The following is a 25,486-nucleotide window of genomic DNA, read 5'->3' on the forward strand; positions in this document are numbered from 1 at the left end:
CGCTGACTGCGCAGCGGGATCTGCGCCGAGGGGAACCCCAGACCCCCCTTCTATATATATATATATATTTTGCCGCACCCAAGGTTTTTGAAAGTGCCGCACCCCCGCACCCGCACCTGCACCCATGTGACATAGATTCATAGTCTACAACTCCACGTGCAGATCATTTTGTAAACTATAGTACATGTTTATACACACACACTCGCGCGTGCACACACACACACACACACACACACACACACACACACATATATATATATATATATATATATATATATATATATATATATATATATATATATATATATATATATAGCCATAACCCCATACCTATCCTTTTAGAAAATCTCGTGTCATACCCTTTGTACCTGTGTCATATCCCATACCTGCATCTGTACCTATCTGACAGATCAAAACTCTAGTAGCAGTTGACAATGTGTGAATGACACTTACAGCTGCCATATATAACAAATTGTTTTTTGGCAAAATTTTTATGAGGCATATATATGATTAGCTTTTAGCATCTTTAGTGCCCCTCATCTTGTTTGTTAACTTAGGGGAGCTCTCTATAATCTCAGTTAGCATTACATGCTCGGTTTGATAAATTTAGTTTTTTCTTAGTTCTTGTCACCATCTTTATTTCTACCCAAGGCGGAGTTGCTATGCCATTATATACTGATGTGCCCGTTAGTATTCCCTTTATTAGTATAATTTGTATTTTTAAGCAGCAGGTTCATTAACTCTTGGGAACTTTCTGGGTGTTTTTTTATTTTCAAAGCTTCTATCTCATGACAAGCTATGTAATGTGGACAGTTCTATGAAGGGCCTGTATCCGTATCATCTGTGTCGATATGGGTTTTCGTACTGGGTACCCTTGGGTTATAGATCAACCTGTAATGAAAAGAGGCGGAAGCACCAATGGAGTAAAAAGCACTCTTTAAGAGTGACCTCAAGAGCCAAGAACACAAACACTAAAAGTGTACACACAAAACTCTCAAAAGTAGAAAATGACTTAAAGTCATAAGTTGGATTTATTGAAGAAAGGAAGAGAAGGGTGAAAACCCAATACCTACAAGAGGAGAATACCTCCTCTATTTATAGAGGAGGGAGTCTAAAGGAAGGGACCACAAGGGGCTCCCTTGTAGTCGTTGGGAGCCCCAACGGTCATAAATCTGACCGTTGGGGCCCCAACGACTACAAGTGTGGGGCCCTTGTGGTCTTACAAAAAGAAGAAAATAAAAAGGGAAAAAAAGAAAAAGAAAAAAGAGAAAAAGGAAAAAAGTAAAAAAGAAAAAAAAGAAAAAAAAGAAAAGATTACATTGTGGTTTTACAAGAATACCCCTATCGGGTATTTCAATAAAAAGGAAACTGTATATATATACATATATGTATATATATACTTATATATATACGAATGTATATATATAAGTATATGTATATATATATATATACATATTTTAACACGCCCCCTCAAACTTACGGGGAGAAGACCGAAAGTTTGCTAAGAAGAAACATAAATCGTGGAGTTGGGAGCGCCTTGGTGAAGAAGTCAGCTAGTTGATACTCTGAAGTAACATATGGTAATGAGATAGTCCCTCTGAGATATTCGTCTCGAACATAATGGCAATCCATTTCGATATGCTTGGTCCGCTCATGAAAAGTGTGATTGCTGGTAATGTATATCGCACTTTTGTTATCACAGCAGAGCTTGGTGGGAGTGGAAATGGGGACGCCCATGTCACCAAGGAGACTCCTGAGCCATACGATTTCCATAGTTGTCATTGCCATGGCCCGATATTCAGCTTCAGTGGATGACAGCGAAACCTTCTGCTGCTTCTTGCATCTCCACAAAATGAGGGATTCACCTAAAAAAATACAAAGACCCGTTATTGAGATACGATCATTGGGATTTCCTCCCCAGTCAGCATCAGTAAAAGCAGTTAAGTCAAGAGATGAGGAAGATGATAAGAAGAGTCCCTTGGATATAGTATTTTTGATGTATCGCACAATTCTCATTACGGCCGCTATATAAACCGAAGTAGGTGCATGCTGAAACTGGCTTGCTGCATGAACCGCATGAGCTATATCTGGACGTGTGATGGATAGATAGGTGAGAGATCCGATTAATTGACGGTAGGGGGTTGGATCCTCAAGAAGAACACCATCTTCAAGTCTCAGTTTCACATTAATAACTTCGGGAGTCTCAACTTTCTTTTCATCAGATATTCCTGATTTGGTACAAATTTCTGCAGCTAATTTCATTTGAGATAGGATGTATCCTCACGAGGAATAAGCCACTTCAATTCCTAAAAAATATCTCAAATATCCAAGATCAGACATATCAAAAGTTTCTTTTAACATAGACTTTACATCATTTACTTCCTTTTTGTCATTCCCAGTGATGATCATATCATCAACATACAGCAGAAGCATAATAATGGAGTCACCTGTCCTTTTAACAAAAAGAGCAGTGTCAGTATAGCAAGAAGAAAATCCTAAATTGATTAATACATTACTAAACCTATCATACCAAGCTTTAGGAGCTTGCTTAAGTCCATATAAAGCCTTTTTTAATTTCAAATTTTTTTTATTTAAGTTCATACCTGGAGGCGGTTCCATATAAACTTCTTCATTTAAATTACCATTTAAAAAGACATTTTTGACATCAAGTTGAAAGATTGGCCATTTTTTAATAGATGCTATAGCAATAAGAGCTCGAACACTAGTCATTCGAGCAACTGGGGCAAAAGTTTCATCATAATCTACCCCATACTCTTGGGCATATCCTTTGGCTACCAACCTAGCCTTATATCTTTCCAATGAACCAGCACTCTTAGTTTTTACTTTAAAAACCCATCTACATCCAATGAGTTTCTTGCCATTGGGAGGATCAATGACTTCCCAAGTTTGCGCCCTTTTAAGAGCATTAAGTTCTAGTTCCATAGCTTCATTCCAATGAGCATATTGTTTAGCATCATTGTAATGAGATGGTTCATGAAAGGAGTGAAGAGCAAGTAGGCATGCTCGAAAGTTAGGAGAAAAAGAATCATAAGAAACAAATCTATTGGGTATTTTGGAAATCCGATTTAATTTTCTTTAAGAGGTTTCTTCGATTGACTCACTTTGAGAAAATTTTTCAAGGGCACAAGGAGGATTTCTTTCATTCCTTCTAGAGTAGACTTGTATTTGTCTTGAAACATTTTCTTCTAAGTTTTGATCATCATTTGGATGATCAGAATGATCTTCACCAAGGGGTTCACTAGGATCAATATGATCATCTATGATGTTTTCTTGAGGCAATAAGTCAAAAAAAAGGAATAATCAATATTTTCATTTGGTTGGTGTGAAAAACCATTTTCTTCTTCTAGAAATGTGACATCTTTTGAGATATAAAGTTTGTTTTTGAGTATGTCAAAACATCAATAACCTTTTTGTTTTTCGCCATATCCCAAGAAAATACATTCAATAGCCCCAGGAGAAAGTTTATCATTTTTGTGAGTTAGAACAAAGCATTTACATCAAAAAATCCTTAGTCTTTTATAATCGGGAGACATATTGTAAAGTTTTTCAAATGGAGAAAGATTTATCAAAGAGGATGAAAGGGTTCTATTGATAAGATACATTGAGGTTAGAACTGCTTCGGCCCAAAAGGATTTTGGGATATTTTTTGAAATTAATAACGTTCTTGTAGTTTCTATTATGTGTCTATGCTTTCTTTCCGCAAGACCATTTTGTTGCGGAGTGTTGGGACAAGAACGTTGATGACAAATTCCATTTTCTTTTAAATAACTTTGAAAATCATTGGACATATATTCGCCTCCCGAATCGGACCTAAGAATAGATAGATTTCCCAAAAATTGATTTTTAACCATTGCATGAAATTCTTTAAAGAAGGAGAAAACTTCGGATTTGTGACTTAGGAAGTAAATCCACGTGAATCGAGTGAAGTCATCAATAAAGACCACATAATACGAAAATCCTCCTTTAGACAAAATAGGGGAAGGTCCCCACACATCGGAATGAACAAGTTCAAATGGCCGAATGGTAAAGTAACTTCCTTGAGGAAATTGAGTAGCTTTAGATTTCCCAAAAATGCAATCTTTACAAGTCATGTGATTGTCTTTACAAGTATTGTTCAAAAACGGAAAAAGAGACATTTTTACAAAATTTGGATGACCAAGTCTCTCATGCCAAATTCCAATACTTTTGTCTTTTACAAGATTGCAAGATGACTTAGATGGAAGAGTCAAAAAGTCCATAAAATAGAGATCACCCCTTCTATGGCCTTGCCCAATCAGCTTCCCTGACTGGAGATCCTGCACGGTGCAATCTTTAGGTGAGAAAGAGACTTGACATCCATGATCGGTGATTTGAGAAATGGAAAAAAGATTTAAATTAATTTTTGGAACGATTCTTACTTTAGAAACGAAAATTTTTTGAGAATTTTTAAAATCAAGCGTTCCAATACTTTCAATTTTCAATGATGTTCCATCGGCCGTTGAAACATAAAAAGATATGGGTTCGAAAAAAACATTTGAAAGAGAGTTTTTATGAGATGTCATTATGAAAGGAAGCACCGGAGTCTAGTATCCACATACCTGGAGGTGATGAAGAATAGGTGATGGCGGCTCCGGATGTTGAGGAAGAAGTCTTGAGAAGATGTTGGAGAACTTCAGAGATATGATTAAGAGTCTCTTTGATATCTCCCTCTTTGGCACTTTCTTCTTCCTTCTTTGGAGAATTTTCTCCAACCGCGGCTACCTTTCCTTTAAGTTTGGGACAAACCGGTCTAATGTGTCTCGGTTCATTACAATAATGACATATTATTCCCTTTCTAGGCCCATTACTATTTTTGTTAAAGTGAGGAGGTCTATAGGCTTTAACATTTGATCCGGGCCTAGTAACGGCCAAAACTTCATCATTCTTAATGCTTAAGCCAAGTCGAGTTTCCTCTTGGCATATTTCGGCTAGGGCATCTTCAATAGGTAGGGCTTTGCTTCTATGGAGAAGAGATGCCCTAACTTGTTCAAATTCCGGGCGAAGACCATGAAGAAATTGAAAGAAGTGCTCCTTTTCAATTTGTTCTCTTCTTAATTCAATATCTTCCGGAGCCACCCATTTAGGCTCAAGAAGAGCAAGTTCATCCCAAAGAGGGGTTAGAGAGCTAAAATAATCCCGGACACTCATATCCATTTGTTTGGTGGAACAGATTTTTTCTTGACAAAAAAATTGTCGAGCAAGATCCTTTTGGGTATACATACCCTTAAGGAAAAACCTGTTAAAATATGATGTATAATTATATATATATATATCTATATATATAGATTACAACACATATACATATATATGATATATATATGTCTACGTGTCTATCTATATATATAAATATATATATATATATTTATTTTGTAAAACCCCACAGGGGTATTTCTGTCATTTCACCTATACACGCATATCATTGATATGCTTTTTCTTTTCTTTCTTTTTCCTTTATTCTTTTTCCTTTTTTTATTTTTTACTTTTTTCTTTTTAACATTTGAGAGGGGTCCACATAGAGTCGTTGGACCCCTCCAACGGTCATAAATATGACCGTTGGAGGGGCTCCAATGACTCTATGGGAGCCCCTCCTTGGGTCCCTTGCTGTGTATAAATAAGGGGCACAACCCCATGTATTTTCTAAGTTTCTTGTGAAGCATTCTATGAAGTGAAGAATATTTTTTACCTCTTTTTGTGCTTGACCACTTTTGTGGTTTATTTTGCCCCTTTGTGGCCTCTTGTGTATGTGCGTGCTTCCGTGCTTTCGCTTGAAGACTTTGCCCCCCTTTTCATTTGGCACCTCATTACATGGTATCAGAGCCTTGGTTAAGAAGGCTTCATCGGATTCTACCTTGACAAGTAATACCTCTCCTCTCTCTTGTCTTATTAATTTGTTTTTTCTAAATGGCCAACAAAGATGCAAAAATCGATCTATCATTCAAATTGGATGGGACCAATTACCGCATGTGGGCCGCCGCTATGGAGAATAATCTCAAAGGTAAAAAGCTTTGGGGTTATGTATGTGGAACCATTCCGGAACCACAATTGAAGTTAACTAAATTTGAAGGAAATGAGGAAAAAGCTTTGAATGAAGAAAAGGAAAAAGCTATTCTTGATTATTCTTCTAAAATGGAAGATTGGGAAAGTGAACATGCTAAAATTTTAGCATGGTTCATGAATAATGTCGAGTTGAAGATTTGTGCAAACCTTGCAAAATTCAAAAAGGCTAATGAAGCATGGTTTTTTATGAAAGGCATGTACACCCAAAGAGACCTTGCTAGGCATTTTTTTCTACAAGAAAAGGTTAGAGCTACCAAGCAAGGTGATATGAGCATTAGGGACTACTATAGTGCCCTATCCTCTTTGTGGGATGAACTTGTCCTTCTCGAACCACAATGGGAAGGAAGTGCTATTGCTATGAGACAAGAGCAAATGGAAAAAGAGAGGTTTTTTCAATTTATTCATGGGCTTCGTCCCGAATTTGAACAACTTAGAGGATCTCTACTTCATAGGGCCTCTACCCCTCTAAGTGATATTTTGGCCGATTTATGTCAAGAAGAAACCCGTTTGGCCTTGAAAAGAGATGTTGATGAAGTGCATGCCGTGTCTAGACCCGGCAACAATGTAAGAACATATAAACCACCACATTTTTGGAAGAATAATAGTGGTGGAGGAAGAAAAATTATTTGTCATAATTGTAATGAACCGGGCCATATTCGTCCCGATTGCCCTAGATTCAAGAAGAAGGTGGCTTCCGTGGGGGAAACTCCTCCAATCATCAATGAATATTCAAAGAAGGATGGTGACATAAAGGAGTCCATTGCTCATCTAACCGAAACTCTTCAACAATTTATAAAGATGAGCGCCTCTACATCATCCTCCTCACCTTCCACTTCCGGTGCCGCCATCTCCTCTTTTCCAGGTATGACCTCTTGGATTCTTGACTCGGGTGCCTCTTTCCATATGACTCCAAATGCATCACTTTTATCAAAACCAAGTCTCAATAAATTTAAATCATATGTATCCACCGCCGATGGAACATCTTTAAATGTTGAAGGTATTGGAAACCTTGAGAAAACTTATGACCAAAACAAAGAATTTTTTGTTCCCAAAATCCGAATTATTCCAAAACTTAATTTGAATCTTTTTTCCGTCTCTCAAATTACCGATTTTGAATGTAATGTCTCGTTTTCACCAACCCATTGCTATGTGCAGGATCTCCGGTCCGGGAAGCGGATTGGGCAAGGCCATAGAAGAGGGGACCTTTACTATATGGATTTTTTGTCTTTGCCATCCAAATCATTTTGTAATCACGTTCAATCCAAAGATATTGAGACTTGGCATAAGAGACTTGGACACCCTAGTATTTCCAAGTTGTACCTTTTTCCGTTTTTGGAAAAATTTTGTAATACAAATACATTTACATGCAATGATTGTATTCTTGGGAAAATTCACTCTCTTCCATATTCTCATAGCAATTTTGTGTCAAAAAGGCCTTTTGAACTTGTGCATTTCGATGTATGGAGACCGACACCCGTTATGTCCAAGGGGGGCTTCTCTTACTATGTTTCTTTTATTGATGATTTTACTAGATACACATGGGTTTACATTATCAAGAATAAATCCGATGTCTTCATTAATTTTAAAGAGTTTCACGCTCTTGTTCAAAATCAATTCCAACACAATATAGCCATTTTTAGGTCCGACTCAGGAGGAGAGTACATGTCTAAAGATTTTCAAAATTATTTTAAAACAAATGGAATTTTGCACCAACGATCTTGTCCTAAAACTCCGCAACAAAATGGTCTTGCGGAAAGGAAACATAGACATTTAATCGAAACCACAAGAACTCTTCTTGTGTCTAAAAATGTTACTAAAAACTTTTGGGCCGAAGCTCTTCTTACCGCAACATATCTTGTGAATCGTATGCCCTCCTCTTCTTTAAAAAATGTTTCGCCTTTTGAAAATCTTTTTAAAATTACTCCTGATTTTAATAGACTAAGAATCTTTGGATGCAAATGTTTTATACTTAGTCTAGGACAAGATAAGCTGTCACCTAAAGCTATTGAATGTGTGTTCATTGGCTATGGTGAGAATAAAAAAGGCTATAGATGCTATGATATTCGAAACAATAAATTATATGTGTCGAGAAATGTAAACTTTATTGAAGATCAAAATGGTTTCGATATCCACACATCTAAGGAAGACATCGATTATTCTTTTCTATTCGACTTAGCTCCTAGGATTGAGTCTTCTGAGGCAATCACTTGTGATACTAGTTGTGATGGAATTTTACATTATAATATACCACAACATGAGAATACTTCCCAAAATGAAAACCTTAATGATATAAATGTATATACCCGGCGGATAGGAAATGAACATCAACCTGCCATTGACAGATACTCTCAAGACTTCTCTTTAGAAGAATCTATTGATAACAATCCACCTAGGAGATCTTCTCGTACTAGTAGGCCACCACAAAAATTTGTGTCTTATGAATCTTTTTCGCCGAATTATAGGGCCTGTCTCATGTTAATACATTCGTATCATGAACCTACCTCATTCAAGGAAGCTAAAGATCACCCACATTGGATTGAAGCTATGAAAATCGAATTAGAGGCTCTTAACAAGGCCCAAACCTGGAGCATTATTCCTCAACCTTTAGGAAAAAAAGCAATTGGGTGTAGATGGGTATATAAGGTCAAAACCAAATGTGATGGGTCTCTTGAAAGATACAAAGCTCGTTTGGTTGCAAAAGGCTACGCCCAAGAATATGGGATTGATTATGATATAACCTTTGCTCCTGTAGCCAGAATGACTAGTGTACGAACCCTAATTGCTTTAGCATCCATAAAACAATGGCCAATATATCAACTTGATGTTAAAAATGCGTTTTTAAATGGAACTCTGTGTGAAGAAGTCCTTATGGACCCTCCACCGGGTCTTGAAATTGGGAAATGTAATATTCTAAAATTAAACAAAGCTCTCTATGGTTTAAAACAAGCACCAAAAGCTTGGTATGATCTTTTTAGCAAAGTAGTTCTTGATAATGGTTTCTCCTCATGTTACACAGATACTGCTTTGTTTGTTAAATCTTCTAATGAATACATAACAATTTTGTTATTATATGTTGATGACATGATTATCACATGTAATGATAAGAAAGGTATTGATCTTATTAAAAATATTCTTAAGAAAAATTTTGATATGTCTGATCTGGGTTTTCTAAGGTATTTCTTAGGAATTGAAGTTGCATACTCCCCCAAGGGGTATGTTCTATCTCAAATGAAGCTTGCCTCTGACATTATTGCTAAGTCTGGGTTGACAGATGACAAAAGGGTGGAGACTCCAGAAGTAATCAATGCCAAGATGAGAGCCAATGATGGCACTCCTTTAGCAGACCCCACGCCTTATCGTCAATTAATTGGATCCTTAACATATTTATCTATCACCAGGCCTGACATTTCACATTCAGTTCATAGTGCAAGCCAATTTCAGACTGCTCCTACCACTACTCACATGGCAACAGTAATGAGGATTATCAGATACTTAAAAAATTGCATAACTAAGGGAGTATTCTTCTTCTCTTCTTCATCTCTTACTTTACTTGCGTATACTGACTCTGATTGGGGGGTAACCCCGATGATCGTATTTCTACCACAGGTTATTGTGTGTTTATTGGGGAGTCGCTTATCTCCTGGAGGTGTAAGAAGCAGCGTAAAGTTTCTCTCTCGTCTACCGAAGCAGAATATCGTGCGATGGCCACTACCACAACTGAGATTATATGGTTAAGAAGCTTACTTAAAGATATGGGTGTCTCATTCTCAACTCCTTCAAAGCTGTGTTGTGACAACAAGAGCTCCATCTATATTGCTAGCAATCACACTTTTCATGAACGAACGAAGCATATTGAGATGGACTGTCATTATGTTCGAGATGAGTTCCTACGCGGCACCATTCAACTCCCATATGTTCCTACCGAATATCAGTTGGCGGACTTCTTCACCAAAGCATTGCCTTCGCCTCGCTTCTACTTCCTCCTTAGCAAACTCTCGGTGATTTCACCATGTGTTTGAGGGGGTGTTAAAATATGATGTATAATTATATATATATCTATATATATAGATTACGACACATATACATATATATGATATATATATGTCTACGTGTCTATCTATATATATAAATATATATATATATATTTATTTTGTAAAACCCCACAGGGGTATTTCTGTCATTTCACCTGTACATGCATATCATTGATATGCTTTTTCTTTTCTTTCTTTTTCCTTTATTCTTTTTCCTTTTTTTATTTTTTACTTTTTTCTTTTTAACATTTGAGAGGGGTCCACATAGAGTCGTTGGACCCCTCCAACGGTCATAAATATGACCGTTGGAGGGGCTCCAACGACTCTATGGGAGCCCCTCCTTGGGTCCCTTCCTGTGTATAAATAAGGGGCACAGCCCCATGTATTTTCTAAGCTTCTTGTGAAGCATTCTATGAAGTGAAGAATATTTTTTACCTCTTTTTGTGCTTGACCACTTTTGTGGTTTATTTTGCCCCTTTGTGGCCTCTTGTGTATGTGCGTGCTTCCGTGCTTTCGCTTGAAGACTTTGCCCCCTTTTTATTTGGCACCTCATTACAAAACCATGCCTCATTGGCCCTTCTAAATTTGGCAATATTAGCACAATTTTTAAGGTCAACATTGTTCATAAACCATGCCAAAATTTTGGCATGGTTACTTTCCCAATCCTCAACTTTGGATTGATGTTCATTGATAGCTTTGATGCGCTCATCGCCATCTAAAGCTTTTTCAACCTCATTTTCGAATTTAGTGAGAACAAGAGAGGGTTCGGGAGTAGTTCCCATAACAAAACCTCAAAGTTTCTTACCTCTTAGATGATTTTCCATCGCAGAGGCCCACATGAGATAGTTAGCTTAAAAGAAAGCTCCACTTTAGAATCACGTTCCATCGGCACCAAATATCCTTCCTTTCTTCTTAAAATTTGAGAGGCACACGTTCCAAGATAATAAAGAGAAGCCCAATCACCAACCTAGCTCTGATACCATGTAATGAAAAGAGGCGGAATCACCAATGAAGTAAAAAGCACTCTTTAAGAGTAACCTCAAGAGCCAAGAACACAAACACTAAAAGTGTACACACAAAACTCTCAAAAGTAGAAAATGACTTAAAGTCATAAGTTGGATTTATTGAAGAAAGGAAGAGAAGGGTGAAAACCCAATACCTACAAGAGGAGAATACCTCCTCTATTTATAGAGGAGGGAGTCTAAAGGAAGGGACCACAAGGGGCTCCCTTGTAGTCGTTGGGAGCCCCAACGGTCATAAATCTTACCGTTGGGGCCCCAACGACTACAAGTGTGGGGCCCTTGTGGTCTTACAAAAAGAAGAAAATAAAAAGGGAAAAAAAGAAAAAGAAAAAAGAGAAAAAGGAAAAAAGTAAAAAAGAAAAAAAAGAAAAAAAGAAAAGATTACATTGTGGGTTTACAAGAATACCCCTATCGGGTATTTCAATAAAAGGGAAACTGTATATATATACATATATGTATATATATACATATATATATATACTTATATATATATATACGAATGTATATATATAAGTATATGTATATATATATATATATACATATTTTAACACAACCAACCCCATCTATCCCATTTTATGTTCAGGTCAGCTTGTGGTTAAGTGTCCAACATTAATTATATTTTTGTTGATTGTTAATTTTCAGTTAACTATATATTTTTGACATGTTTAACTTTAAATGTTTAAACTCTTAGATTTTGATTGAGTCTATTTCATATGTAGAGGATTTTGTAAAATTTAGCATAATTGTGCTTTTTATGCATATTTATATGTGCTTATATGTTTTTATGTATTCTATACATACATACATATATATCATGGTTGTACGTATACGTATCGTTACTTTTGTATTTTGCGATATGATATGCACTCGTATCGTGATACGAGTGTGTATCGTATCCGTATCTGGTGTACCGTACGATACAGTATGTATCGTACAATTTAGTGTTGATGCACTTAAAAAAGGCCGAAAGTTGTATTTTTTTTTATTTTGGGTTTAAAAGGCCTCTTGAGGGCCGAGTTCTCCATATGTCTAGAGTCTTTTAGAAGGGAACCCACACACCCTAAGTTCCGTGAGATCGATTTGGGGGCTGATTTTATCAAAAATGCATTTCCACCATTTTTTCACTCAAGGAAGTGGGTTAAGGCACAAAATCTTTATTTTTTGTTTCCTATTGAGTGTTTTTTAGAAAATGTGTGTTTGGTGCTGTTAAGATGTATGTATATAATGTATATATAATGTATTCATACATTATATATATATATATTCTTTTATCATATATATATATTTATCACTGTAATAGGTAAATACCCTTTAGGGGTGTTTTTGTTTTTTTCTTGTATAATAGGTTTTGTCCTCTAGGGACAAATTTTTCTTTTTTCTTTATTTTTATTTTTATTGTCTTTACCCAAAGACCAAGGATATTAAGGTCTTTTGCTCTTAAAAGTTGTTGGAAGCATCCCAACGACTCTATGAGAGCTCCCTTTTGGCTCTTCCTTTGTGTATATAAGGGACCTCTTGTCCCCATGTTATGCAATGCTTCTCTTAAGCATTTATGCTCAATAAAGATGAATATTTTTTACATTTTGTATTTTTCTATTTAATTTCTTAATGTTTTATATGCACTTAGTGCTTGTGTTGTTGCCCCTTGATGGCTATTGTTTTGTCCTATAGCGGACTTGTGCTTGTGCACATTGTGTTGCGATCTAAGTCATATGGACTCGGCTAGGGAGGCGCCGCACCCGAGTCGACACGCCCCGACACGGGTGCGGACACGGGTCGGACTCGGTCAACGCTGAGACGGACTCGGTCGACGAGTCGAGGCCGAGTCCGTCCTTGTTTTGGACTTGGTCAACGTTGACTGAGTCCAAAAATGTCCATTTTAGGGAAAAAACAAAAAAAATGATCTTTTGATATATTTTAAAAAAAATATATATATATAGCATGAGTCTCAAACATAAGCCCCCGAACCCCCCTTTCTGCAAGGGCAAAAGTACAATTTGCAAAGTTTGTAAAAACACTCATGCTGGTGCCAAACTTTAGAGGACAATATCCACATATATGCACACACTGGATATATTATTATGTATATATATATTTTAAAATATATATATACATATATATAACCATGTCCCCGTGTCCAAAATTTTTGAAATTGCGCCGCACCCGTGTCATACCCGCACCCGCACCCATGTGACATAGGTTGCGATCTTGTAAGGCCTTAATGACATTGGTTTGTGCTTATGCACTTTTGTGATTGTAATCTTGTAAAGCCCTTAGTGGCATTGTTTTTGTATTTTCCGTTATTTCATTACATGTTTTTCTTCTCTTCCCTAGTTCTAGATCTAATTCTTCTTTTTGATCTCGAACTAATAGATGTAGGACTTGAACATGTATGTGCAACCTAATAATTTGCAGTAAATAAGCTTTGTTCCAGTGTTTCATCTAACACATTATTGATTTCTATATTTTGATTGATTCATGTGGATGGCCATCCAGAGCATGAAAGGAGAAATTTGATCAGATGCTTAATCATAGCTTATATGCATATTTTTTTAGTTGTACAGAATAATGCAAGAAGCCACCTTTTCACTGATTGATGGGCTTATGTACTGTATCTAGAGCATTTTCTTTTAGCAAAAACATTTGTTTCCTGAACTTTTGACTTAACATTGCCTTGATTGTCCTGATTGCAGACCTTAAAAGATGGAGACATGGCATTACTAGATATGGGAGCAGAATACCATTTCTATGGTTCAGATATAACATGCTCTTTCCCTGTGAGTGCCTTTTTTAACATTTAACTGAATGAATAGATTGATATTTTATATAATGGCAGATACCAAGGGTTCAAGGAACTGCCATTGACCAAAATGAGAATTAAGAGGTAGTGTCATTATTCTCTGTTTGTTGACCCACCAAATCAAGAATCAGATTGTGATGATCTAAGTGCCATTATTGCTTCCCTCAATGATTTTTGTGGTGAGAATTTCAAGTAGCTTTAGGTGTAGAAACTTATCAACCTATGTCACATGGGTGCGGGTGCGGGGGTGCGGCAAAAGAAAAAAAAAAAAATATATATATATATATATATATATATATATATTATAAATTTTAAGTTTTATCAGTTATCAGTTAAAAAAAATATGATTTAATGAGCCATTCACAGTTTCACAATCTGAATTAGTTCATACTTACACATGCATGGCTTAATCTTTGAGACAAGCATATGACTACTGGCAGGATCAACCAGGTAGCATCCCTCATAAACGCCGCAGCACTGGCCCGAAGGCCGCGCAACTGCGAAGCGTCATCCGTCGATTCTGACATTGAAAATATCAGTGCAGGAAGAAGAGTTGTTTCGACTCCCCACCTGAGCCAACATATACCGAACATCCTAAAGCCCACATAGCGGCAAGGGAACCAATAACGACAGAACGCTGCAGTGTGGCCTGCCAAACCACATGTCCAAGCCCTCTGGCAAGATGCACAAGGAACCTTGCACTTGAGCCGTTAGCACCGAGTAGGGACACGATTCCGCTGCCGCAAAGGGAAAGCAAACACAGAGACCCAGAAAAGCACAAGTTGTGCGCACGGAGACCCCGACGTTCTAAGAGGGAGAGAGAGAAGACGGAGAGGAGAGGAGGAGAGTAGAGGGAGTTGGGGGCATACCTGGAGCAGTCGATAGCGGAGCGATCGGCGACGGCAAAGCGGTCGGCGGAGAGCAGAGGGAGTCAGAGAGGAGACAAAGGGAGGATTAGGGTAAAAAAAAAATTCCCTAATCCTTCGCTCCGCAGCCCATTTCATCGGGCAGATTTTTTTTTAAATCCAAAAACTGGACCAAAATGACCCTGGGTGCGTTGACCACACCCAGGGTCGGGTTGACCGCACCGGGTGCTGCACCCGCATGCGCACCCGCGTTGCGTTGCGTCGATGCGGGTGCGTTACCTGGTTGGCCGAATCCCTGAGACATAGTTATCAACCTATGCACTTTTATTTTGCATTAGAACCTACAATGGCTTATATCTAATGAACAAATACTCAAAAAGGACAATGATCAGCTTCCCAATTAGAATGATTTGAGGGAACAGAATATTACAAGATGTTTCAAAGCCTAAAATCTTGAGTAGACTACAAGATCAATTGAAACTAGTGCAGTGGAGTTGGATGGAGCCACTTGTCCCAATGATCCTATTATGCTATAATCATTTTCCATATATCTTTCTAATAATATTGTCCCCTAGAATGTTCTAGACTTCAAGCCTCTTTTCTCATGTTCAAGCACATATAACTAATGATTGGGATTCAGATTTACAGGTCTTCTAATATATTCTTACTTGATATTTATGTGGCTGCCATACTGACACCATTGGACATGAACCTAGAATATGGTAAGGAACTATTTCCATCACAAAATGAATTATTGGTATCATTGATGGGTTTAGTAGAGCATAACTTGAACCCTGTAAGAAATTTATCTCTTGAAATGTTTGGACTTTGGAATGAACAAACAGACGACCACAGTTCTTACTAACCTCTGAGCATGGATTTCATCTGCTAGCTGAGGAAACTCCTTAAACATGTGGTTCTGAGAATTTAGATGCTGTCCTTGAGCAGCTATCGAGGCAAACCATTTTGTGCTGCTGAACATCAGCACAAAGGAAGTTCAGGGCGGAAAGAAAGTGTTACCGTTGCTCCTGCTCTGGGATTGATCAGAGAAGCATGCACGCAATTACCTTAACATGCATAGTCAAATCAGAATAGCTTTACATTTTCCTAATTATGTAGGAAGCATGTATAGCAATAGAAAAGTCCATCACAAAGTGTATGAAAATGTATATTCACTCTTCAAACATGAATCTGTCCATGTACTTGTTAAGTTGTAACATATATATATATATATTCACATATATATATATATTTATCTAATTCACATTGTACATATATATATATATGTACATGTATATATTTTTAGTATTTATAATGTTGTAATAGGAAATATCCTTTAGGGGTATTTCAGTCTTTTCATAGTATTGTAATAGGCTGTGCCCATTAGGGACACAATAGTCTTTTGCATTTTTTCCTTTTATTTTTGTAACTTAGTAATTAAGTTTAGGGTTGAGGGCATGTAAGTAAAATCCCATAGAATCATTGGGACCTCCTCAATGGCTCTATTTCTAGCCGTTGGGGTGGTCCTAATGGCTCTACATTGCTTGTGTTGTGTATAAATAGGGGTGTTCCCCCTCTTGTAAATTTAATGCTTTTCTAAGCATTCAAACTCAATAAGAGATCCATTATTTTTTATGTTCTTTGTGTTCTTTTATGTATGCCCACTGGTGGCACTTATGATCTTATGTATTCGCTATTGATTGGTTTATGTATTGTCCCTTTGTGGAATTATGTTTGAGCAGTCTCTTTTGATCATTGTATGCCCTTGGTTGGTCTTTTCTATTCTTCTTGTTTTCGTTACAGTACTGTATATTGCTACTTCTCCCAATGTTTCATTTAATATGTCACCAGCATTATTGTGAATTCCAATGAAATGTAAAGTTTAGTCAACGGCATAGCAAGCATGTGACCTTTCTTTTTATTCTTCATTACTATTACTTGCTGAAATAGACTTGCTTGTTTTATCACTGTTTATGAATTCCATTCGTCTGATATGATGCAGGTTAATGGTAAATTTACTAGTGACCAGCGCCTTGTATATGATGTAAGTGCATTAAAAGATTCAATGTTTTCAATTAGTGGGAATCATCTTTTTCAGATCATAGTGGACTAAGCGAAGTAAATATATTGATTTTTTATGTTAATGTTTGTGTAGTACATCTGGAAGGAAGCATCCTATGGATTTCAATATACAATCCCTCTTTTTTCAAATTTTAATTATTAAATCCTTAATGCTATCTTCATATCCATAAATTGTTCTCTCTTTCCAGGCTGTCTTGAATGCTCACAATGCTGTTATATCCAAAATGAGACATGGAGTAAGCTGGATAGAGATGCACAAGTGAGTTTCACATAACTTGGTAATTCCAACTAAAGCATTGTGTATCCATGCTAAAGATGTTTATGTTGATTAGACAGGAGGCAAATTCTCCTGAGGTAAATAAAATGTTGAATCCAAGTATAATGTCAAATCACCAAAAGAACATAAACATTTTTTGTTTTTTTGGTTCAACTTATTTACCAGTTTGGCCACTTTTCTGTCTGTTATTTTAATTCCTTCATTTATATTTTACATCTAATTTCCCCCTTTCTTGATTTTCCCCCAAAATTTTCCATCTTAAGTTTTTTTGATCTTATCCTTGTTATTAATCGTTAAGAAAAAATGATTATGAAGAAATTAAGTTTATGCATGTAATATCTTAGAATTTTTCCATGATTTTTAAAGTCTAAAATATAATTTTTGAATTTTATATTTAGATTTAATTGATAAAAATCATGGGAAAATCATTAAATAGGGGTGACATCACACTAATAAGAGCTAATTATGTTAATTTAAATTTGAGAAAATTTATTGTTTTTAACCTTTAAATTCTAGCAAAATTTAGGTTAAATTCAGGCGAAATTCGAAAGCGAAATTGAGTTAAGACCATCGATAGAACCGCCTCGGAACGTAGATCTCGTAGGAGATCTGTTTTCTCGAAATCAGATTACGGTTGACCCTAAAAATGCATTTTTCTAAAATGATCGGCCTCTATTTTTGAGCTTTTTCTTGTTTGGATCGGACTAGATCCGTTCCATTTGATCCATGTTAATATGGATCTGGATCTAGTTCAGGATCCATATTGACTAGGATTTGGTCCATGTTAGGATCCAATTGGATATAGATTTGGATTATCGATCCATAATCCATCCATGGCAATTTTAAAACTAACATGAATTTAAAGTTTTAAAAAAAACTTTTAAATTAGACTAAGGATGAGGTAGAGTTCTACTTGGGGTAAAACTCTACCCCATATGACCTTCCAAAAGGGGGCGTCCCCCCAGAATATTCTTTAAGAATATTAATTAAAAAAATAATAAAATACTAAAATAGATAAATATCTAGAAGGAGAAGGGTGTAGAGTTCTACACATGGTAGAATTCTACCTTTATAAAGGGGCATCTAGAAGGGGATATCACCCCCTATCTAGAAGGCTTAAAGAAAATATAAAAGAGGCTAGAGACCTCTCTCCCTCTAGAACTCATGTTAGAGAGAGAGAGAGAGAGAGAGAGAGAGAGAGAGAGAGAGAGAGAGAGAGAGAGAGAGAGAGAGAGTAAAGAAAAAAGAAAAGAAAAGGAAAAAGAAGAAGAAAACAAGCCATCCGACGATTTTTCTCTAACTTTTTCGATCTTCGAATCAAGGTACATGTTTCTCTCTTAATTTGCACGGAAAGGGATTTCGTATAAATCGATTCGAGCATGAGTTGAGAGTGAAAAAGGGAAGTCTAATTTCAAAGATATGTATATATATATATATATATTGCTGGTTATATATATATATATTTATTTTTTTCAGGTTTGTCGATTTTCCTTGCTCATGCAATCTAAATATATATATGTATATATATTTTAGGTTTGTCAAATTTTCCTGCTCATGCATCTAAAAATATATATGTGGTTCAGATTTGTCTATTTTCTTGCTCATGCACCTGAAAATAAATATATATGTTCAGATTTGTCCATTTTCTTGCTCATGCATCTAAAAATGAATATATACTTCAGATTTTTCGATTTTAATTCTCATGCATCCTAAATGAATATATATATATATATATATATATATATATATATATATATATATATATATATATATATATATATATATATATATTAGACTTGTTGATTTCATTAAGCATGCATATGAAAATAAACATGTAGATTAGGTTGTCGATTTTATTGATCATGCATATGAAAATATGCTTGTAGTTCAGATTTATCGACTTGTTCATGCATATGAAAATAGATATGTAATTCTGAGTTATCGATTTCCTTGCTCATGCATATGGAAATATACATGTAGTTTAGATTTGCTGATTTTATTGTTCATGCTGATGAATATATTGTGTTGGCCGATCCACGTACATGAATCTGGCCAGCAGCCGTGTATATTTATATCTGGTCGATTCATGTATATTTATATTTGGTCGATTCATGTACATGAACTTGTTCATGTACATAAATTAGACCAGCTGATATATATTTATATCTGGTTGATCCATGTATCTGATCTGAACTTGTTCATGTACATGAATCAGACCAGCTGATATATATTTATATCTCGTCAATCCATGTATATGAACTTGTTCATGTACATGAATCAGACCAGCGGATATATATTTATATCTGGTCGATCCATATACATGAACTTGTTCATGTACATGAATCAGACCAGCCGATCATATTCATGTCTGGCCGATCTATGTACATGAACCTGTTTATATACATGAACTAGCCCAACTGATGTTAAGTCATGTCTGGCCAATCCATGTGCATGAACCTGTTTATGTATATGAACTAGCCCAGCTGATGTTAAGTCTTGTCTGGCCGATCCATGTACATGAACTTGTTCATGTACATGAAGCAGACCGACTGTTGTTAATTTATGCATGACTGATCCATGTACATGATCCTGTTCATGTACATGAATCAACCCAACTGATGTTATTTATGACATGTCGATACATGTACATGATTCTGATCATGTACATGAACCAGACCAACTGTGAATATTTTTTTGATTGGTCGATACATGTATATGAATTTGATCATGTACATGAATCTGACCAGCAAGTATTTACTTTCTGACTGGCCGATCCTTGTACATGAATTTGACCAACACATTAAATTTGCTGCATAGCCGATTTGAGTACATGAATCTGACCATGTACACGAATCTGATGGACACTTGTAATTTTCTGCATAGCCGATTTACGTACATGAAGATGATCATGTACATGAATACAACAACAACAACAACTACACCTTCATCCCAAAACAATTGGGGTCGGCGATATGAACCAAAAAAGAAAATCATTCTGGGTCTTCCACATCATTCTGGATCATGTGCATGAATCTAATCGAAAATGTATTTTTCTGACTTAGTACATAAATCTGATCGTAAACTGATCAATTTGCAATATGTATATCATACGCATGAATCTGAATATAATTAGATGTTTTCATGACTGTGATCATATGCATGTTTGGTTGATCATATGCATAAAATTTGATCATGAATGGTGTGGTCTGCAAGCTTTTTATTCACATGTGTATGTGCTTAGCTAAATATGCATTCTTTTTGTGTTTTGAATGTGTATTATAAACATAAATTGTGAAATTATATTTTTTTTAGGTTCACTAAAATTTTGCAATTGACATAAATTACTTTTGAGATATGTTAGTGGTTATATGTGAACCACTGGAGGCCTATGTAGGCCAGGAGCACATGTTGCTCAAGTGTTATTGATTTGTTTATACATTGCAAAATGACTAATGAAAATGATTGATTTTCCAAATTTAATTACACTGTTAAATTGTGAGGGTTAATGCCTGAAATTGTTTTTGCATATTGATTTACAAAATGGTTCTTGTGTAAAGAACTTGAGACTGATTTGAAATGGTAAAAGTGACCAAAGCAATGTAATTAATCTCTTCCTTGATGTCCCTTGCATAGTATGAGAATCTTGGATGACAGTCATGGGGGACCGTGAGGATACTAAAACTTTGTGTGCAATTGTGCCCCAAAATCCAATATGTGGTTTACTTTTCGACTACGGTTTTAGAGAGCTTTCAACCACTTTGCCTAAATGTGGTATTGTTGACTCAACTATAGTTATTGGTATACCAAGAAATTGGCTTTAGTGGATGTTGATTTCCCTGATGTCCCAACATTAGGTGTTGATTCATAATGTTCCGATTGATGGTGTTGATTCCTGATATCGGTCGAGGAGCAAGTGTTGAACCCAGTAATTAAAACACAAATTATGTGTTAAGCTATGATTGAGAACCTAACTTGAATTTCGGGAATTGTGCCCATTTTGAGTATCTGTAGGTTTAAGGAAAAGTGAAAATTAAATTTGTGTGCATTTAATAGGGACATGCATATAAAAGCAACTCTGATAAATAACTTAATAAACTATTTATGAATGTACATTGAATTATGCATATTTTACTGTTCAACGTTAGTTCATGCATCTTTGCATATTTGATTTTGCATGATATTTGGTTTTCTCTGAAATTTATGCAAGAATTAATTTATACTATTTCCTTTACTGTTGAATTTTTAGAGGAATTCGTATGAGGACTTTGGTTCTTATCCATTTTCTAAATCTGTTTTATAAGCACAGATGCTTAGTGATGTCTAGGTTTGGCTGGCTGGAGGACGAAAGACTGTGACTTGGTGTTTAGGTTTTGACTAGGGCGCATGATTATGCTAGAGTCGATTTTATGTTTTTGAATATTTTGACTTTTTGATTTAATTAATGAAGTTTATTTTATTACTTCAAGTTGATTCAATGCATGAAATGGTTTGTGGTTTGGTTATATTAAATTTGTGATGTACCCGGATCCTTGAGAGTTTTTTCGCAAATGTTTAAAAAAAGAAAAAAAATTCACTATTTTCGAGGGTCAGTTGGGGTCGTTACAGAGTTGTATTAGAGCCCAGTCAGAACCACCACCACAAAAGTCATAAACTCGTTCTCCAGAAACGGTTTCTACATCACTGGTAAGAGCTATCTTGTGAAATTTGTATAAACTTGAAGTTATCTTTTAATGCATATGGTTTTAAATATTGTTTTGAAGATGCAAATCTAATGTGAAATGGAAGTTCCGCAGTAATGCCCCTATGGTTTGCCTACTTGTCATTTCGAAAATCGTTTTCGTTGATTTGCTAAAACAAAAACTCTGAAAAATAAAGAATTTTCTAGTCTCTTTCAATTTATTCTAAAAGTTTACAAGTTTGAAATTTTGGGTCGTTACAATCCATGCACATACAGGAACCAGCCCAACTGATGTTAAGTCATGTCTGGTCGATCAATGTACAAACCAAATATTGTTAATTTATGCATGATCGATCCATGTACATGAGAGCTAATGTTATTTATGACATGTCGATACATGTACATGATTTTGATCATGTACATGAACCAGACCAGCTGTGAATATTTTTTTGATTGGTCAATACATGTACATGAATTTGATCATGTACACGAATCTGATCGACACTTGTAATTTTCTGCATAGCCGATTCACGTACATAAAGATGATCATGTACATGAATTTGATCGGAAAATGTATTTTTCTGACTTGATACATAAATCTGACCCTAAACTGATCAGTTTGCAATATGCATATCATACACATGAATCTGAATATAATTAGATGTTTGCATGACTGTGATCATATGCATGTTTGACTGATCATATGCATAAAATTTGATCATGAATGTTGTGGTCTACAAGCTCTTTATTCACATGTGTATGTGCTTGGCTAAATGTGTATTCTTTTCGTGTTTTGAATGTGCTCAGGAGCGAAACAATAGAAAAAGAGTGGGTTCTTTGTATCATCACATCATCGCGCCATCACCTGCATCCCATAAAACAGACCAAACTTATGAAAGTGATGCAGAGCATCCTGAAGATCCGAATATTGAAGACAAGTTGGATCCAAATTCAACTCACCAGACCCGATCCAGGATGCGATCCGTTGCAGTTCCAATCGTGCAGGACTATCTGAGTTCAATTGGATCTCCGAGAACCCAAATTCGTTTTGAATATCGTATTTCAATTTCTGCGATATTTTGCATTTATCTTCTCAGAGATTCTATTTTTATTTTTCGATTCTATTTTGTCAAATTAAGGAATCATATTAAATTTTTTATTTTTATTTTTTTAGGTGCCAGATTCTGCGGATCCGGATAGTTCTAGTGCCCTGTAGGATTTCTTTTATGGTACTAGAGGGTGTATGGGGGTCCAGGGTAGTTTTTATTTTTTATTTGCATTTTATCTTAATGCATTTCAGTGTGGGTCCGAATTTCAGCTTATTTGGATCTTGCCTAAGATCCAGATCCATAAATGGACCCCCTAGTTGGCACCACCCTAGTGTGGACAAGTTCAACCCTCTTTTGAAATTCCTTTTGACTTTGAAAGTCAAAAGAGCTGTTGAAAGAGAATGCCAAGTTCAGAAATAGGAGCATTCAACCTTGGAAAGGAGGATGCCTTGGAGAGGCCCTCCCTCCCTTTGTGACACTCCTCTTTTTGAGTTTAAGAACCCAAGGGGGGGTTGTTAGAAGGAAGAAACTCCAGACTTACCTGCACAGGAGAAAGAAGATGACAGAGAATGGGGGCTGCAAAAGGTCACGACTGAGATTCCATAACCGTGACTACTCTATTCAATAATATATATATTAGTGAGTGGTTACAAAAATTAGGGCACTGAACTGCCCTTTAATGAACAACTAATATTACAACATAACACAACATTGCGTGTGGATATGTGAGCATATGGATACAGGTCCGGGTCCGGATCCATGGACGATTTCTTTTGACCCTTCCTCAAGTTGTACATGGTCTTGGATCATGAACAACTTGCCTTTTAACATCCAAAACCTGTCATTCGTCAATCCTTTTGTGAATATGTCTTCAGTTCGGACAAAATTGGGTTCAATCTCTTTTTCTTCGACCTTTTGCCTCACAAAGTGTTGATCTATCTCAATGTGTTTTGCCCGACTATGATAAATAGGATTGAAGGACATATTGATAGCACTTTGGTTATCACATAGTAGGAGTGATCGAGCAATCAGTTCTCCTATTTCTGTGAGGAGATGCCTTATCCATCTAGCCTCTACAGTCGCGACAACCATTGATCTGTATTCGGCTTCTGTACTCGATCTAACGATGACTTTCTGCTTTCTACTGCTTCAAGAAACCAAGTTCGACCCAAGGAAAACATAATAACCAGATATCGATCGACGTTCATCTTGATCACCTACCCAATCAACATCAACATAAACAATGATCTCATGTGCACCCTGATTCAGCCCACCCTTTCTGTACACAAGCCCATCACTGACAGTGCCTTTTAAATACCTTAGTATTCTCTTAACTGCCTCCATATGTGACGTACGAGGTTCATGCATAAATTGAGACACTTGATTGACTGAATATACTATATCAGGTCGAGTGAATGTTAGGTACTGTAACATACCTACTATGCTGCGGTATCTAGTAGGATCTTCATATAGGTCTCTCTCTTTAGAACTGTATGACACTTGGAGTTCCCAAGGGTTTGCCAGGTCTACTGAGAATGTCTACTGTATACTTGTGTTGAGTGAGAGTAAGAATATTACATGTCTTGTTGACTTCTACCCCAAGGAAATATCGCAGATCTCCTAGATCCTTTATCTTAAATCTTTGATTCAACAATTTCTTTACTTCCTGAATGTGAGTTCCACAGTTTCCTGTAATGATGATGTCGTCTACATATATCAATAGGAGTGTGGTCACATTCTGCTTCTTGTAGATGAATAATGAATGATCTAGAAGAGACCTAGAGAAGCCGTGTCTCTGTATCTCAAGCGAAAAACTCTCGAACCAAGAACGAGATGCCTGTTTCAAACCATATATCGCTCTTTTTAATCTACACACGTACTGATTAGCATCTTGTTCTGCATATCCAGCGGGCTGCTCCATATAAACTTCCTCCTTTAAATCTCCATGTAGGAAAACATTTTTAACATCTAGCTGACTTAACATCCATGCTCAATAGCTAGACCTAACACAATCCGAATGATCCTCATTTTCACAACAGGACTAAAGGTTTCATCAAAATCCTGCCCTTGTTCTTGCGTAAACCCTTTAGAAACAAGTCCAACCTTATACCTTTCAATACTCCCATCTGATTTATATTTGATCGTATACACCCATTTCGATCCAACCACATTTCTGTTGGATGGTCTGGGCATAATCACCCAAGTTTCACATTCATGTAAGGCTTCCATTTCTTCCTTCATCGCTTCAATCCACTTCTTGGAGTTGGCAGCTTGATAAAATGTGAGAGGCTCATCTCTTTGTTTATGGATGTCAAAAACAATTAAAAATCCAGTGAATTTTTTTTGTAGCTGACCAATCTATCAAGTGGATGTCGAGGCCGAGTAGACCTCCTGACAACCAACTCCAAGGTGGGTCCCACATTTTTTTCAGAGCCATTTTTGCCCTGGATGAATGACATCTAAGGCTTTCATTGCAGCAAGGATGACTGTAAAAAACATTTTTTTTAAAGACAAACTGGGGTTAGGCTGACCTCTACCAGTTATATAACTATACCATTGAGTTTTAAACTTGCAAGATCCCAACA

General features: G+C 36.3%; 1 protein-coding gene across 2 annotated transcripts in view; it reads left to right on the plus strand.

Moving 5' to 3' along the window:
* Positions 1-25,486, plus strand: part of LOC149820254 (Metallopeptidase M24 family protein) — a 69,782-nt gene that overhangs the window by 13,486 nt on the left and 30,810 nt on the right. Inside the window, exons 9-11 of one of the 2 annotated variants that reach the window (XM_089982588.1) lie at positions 13,843-13,926; positions 16,818-16,859; positions 17,086-17,156. In XM_089982588.1, the coding sequence (XP_089838714.1) occupies positions 13,843-13,926; positions 16,818-16,859; positions 17,086-17,156 (197 nt within the window). The remainder of the gene's footprint in view (positions 1-13,842; positions 13,927-16,817; positions 16,860-17,085; positions 17,157-25,486) is intronic. The other variant, XM_089982589.1, reaches the window with a different exon arrangement.

This window comes from Nuphar pumila, chromosome 12 (assembly GCF_984573655.1).
Source record: "Nuphar pumila chromosome 12, dmNupPumi1.hap1.1, whole genome shotgun sequence".
NCBI lineage: Eukaryota > Viridiplantae > Streptophyta > Magnoliopsida > Nymphaeales > Nymphaeaceae > Nuphar > Nuphar pumila.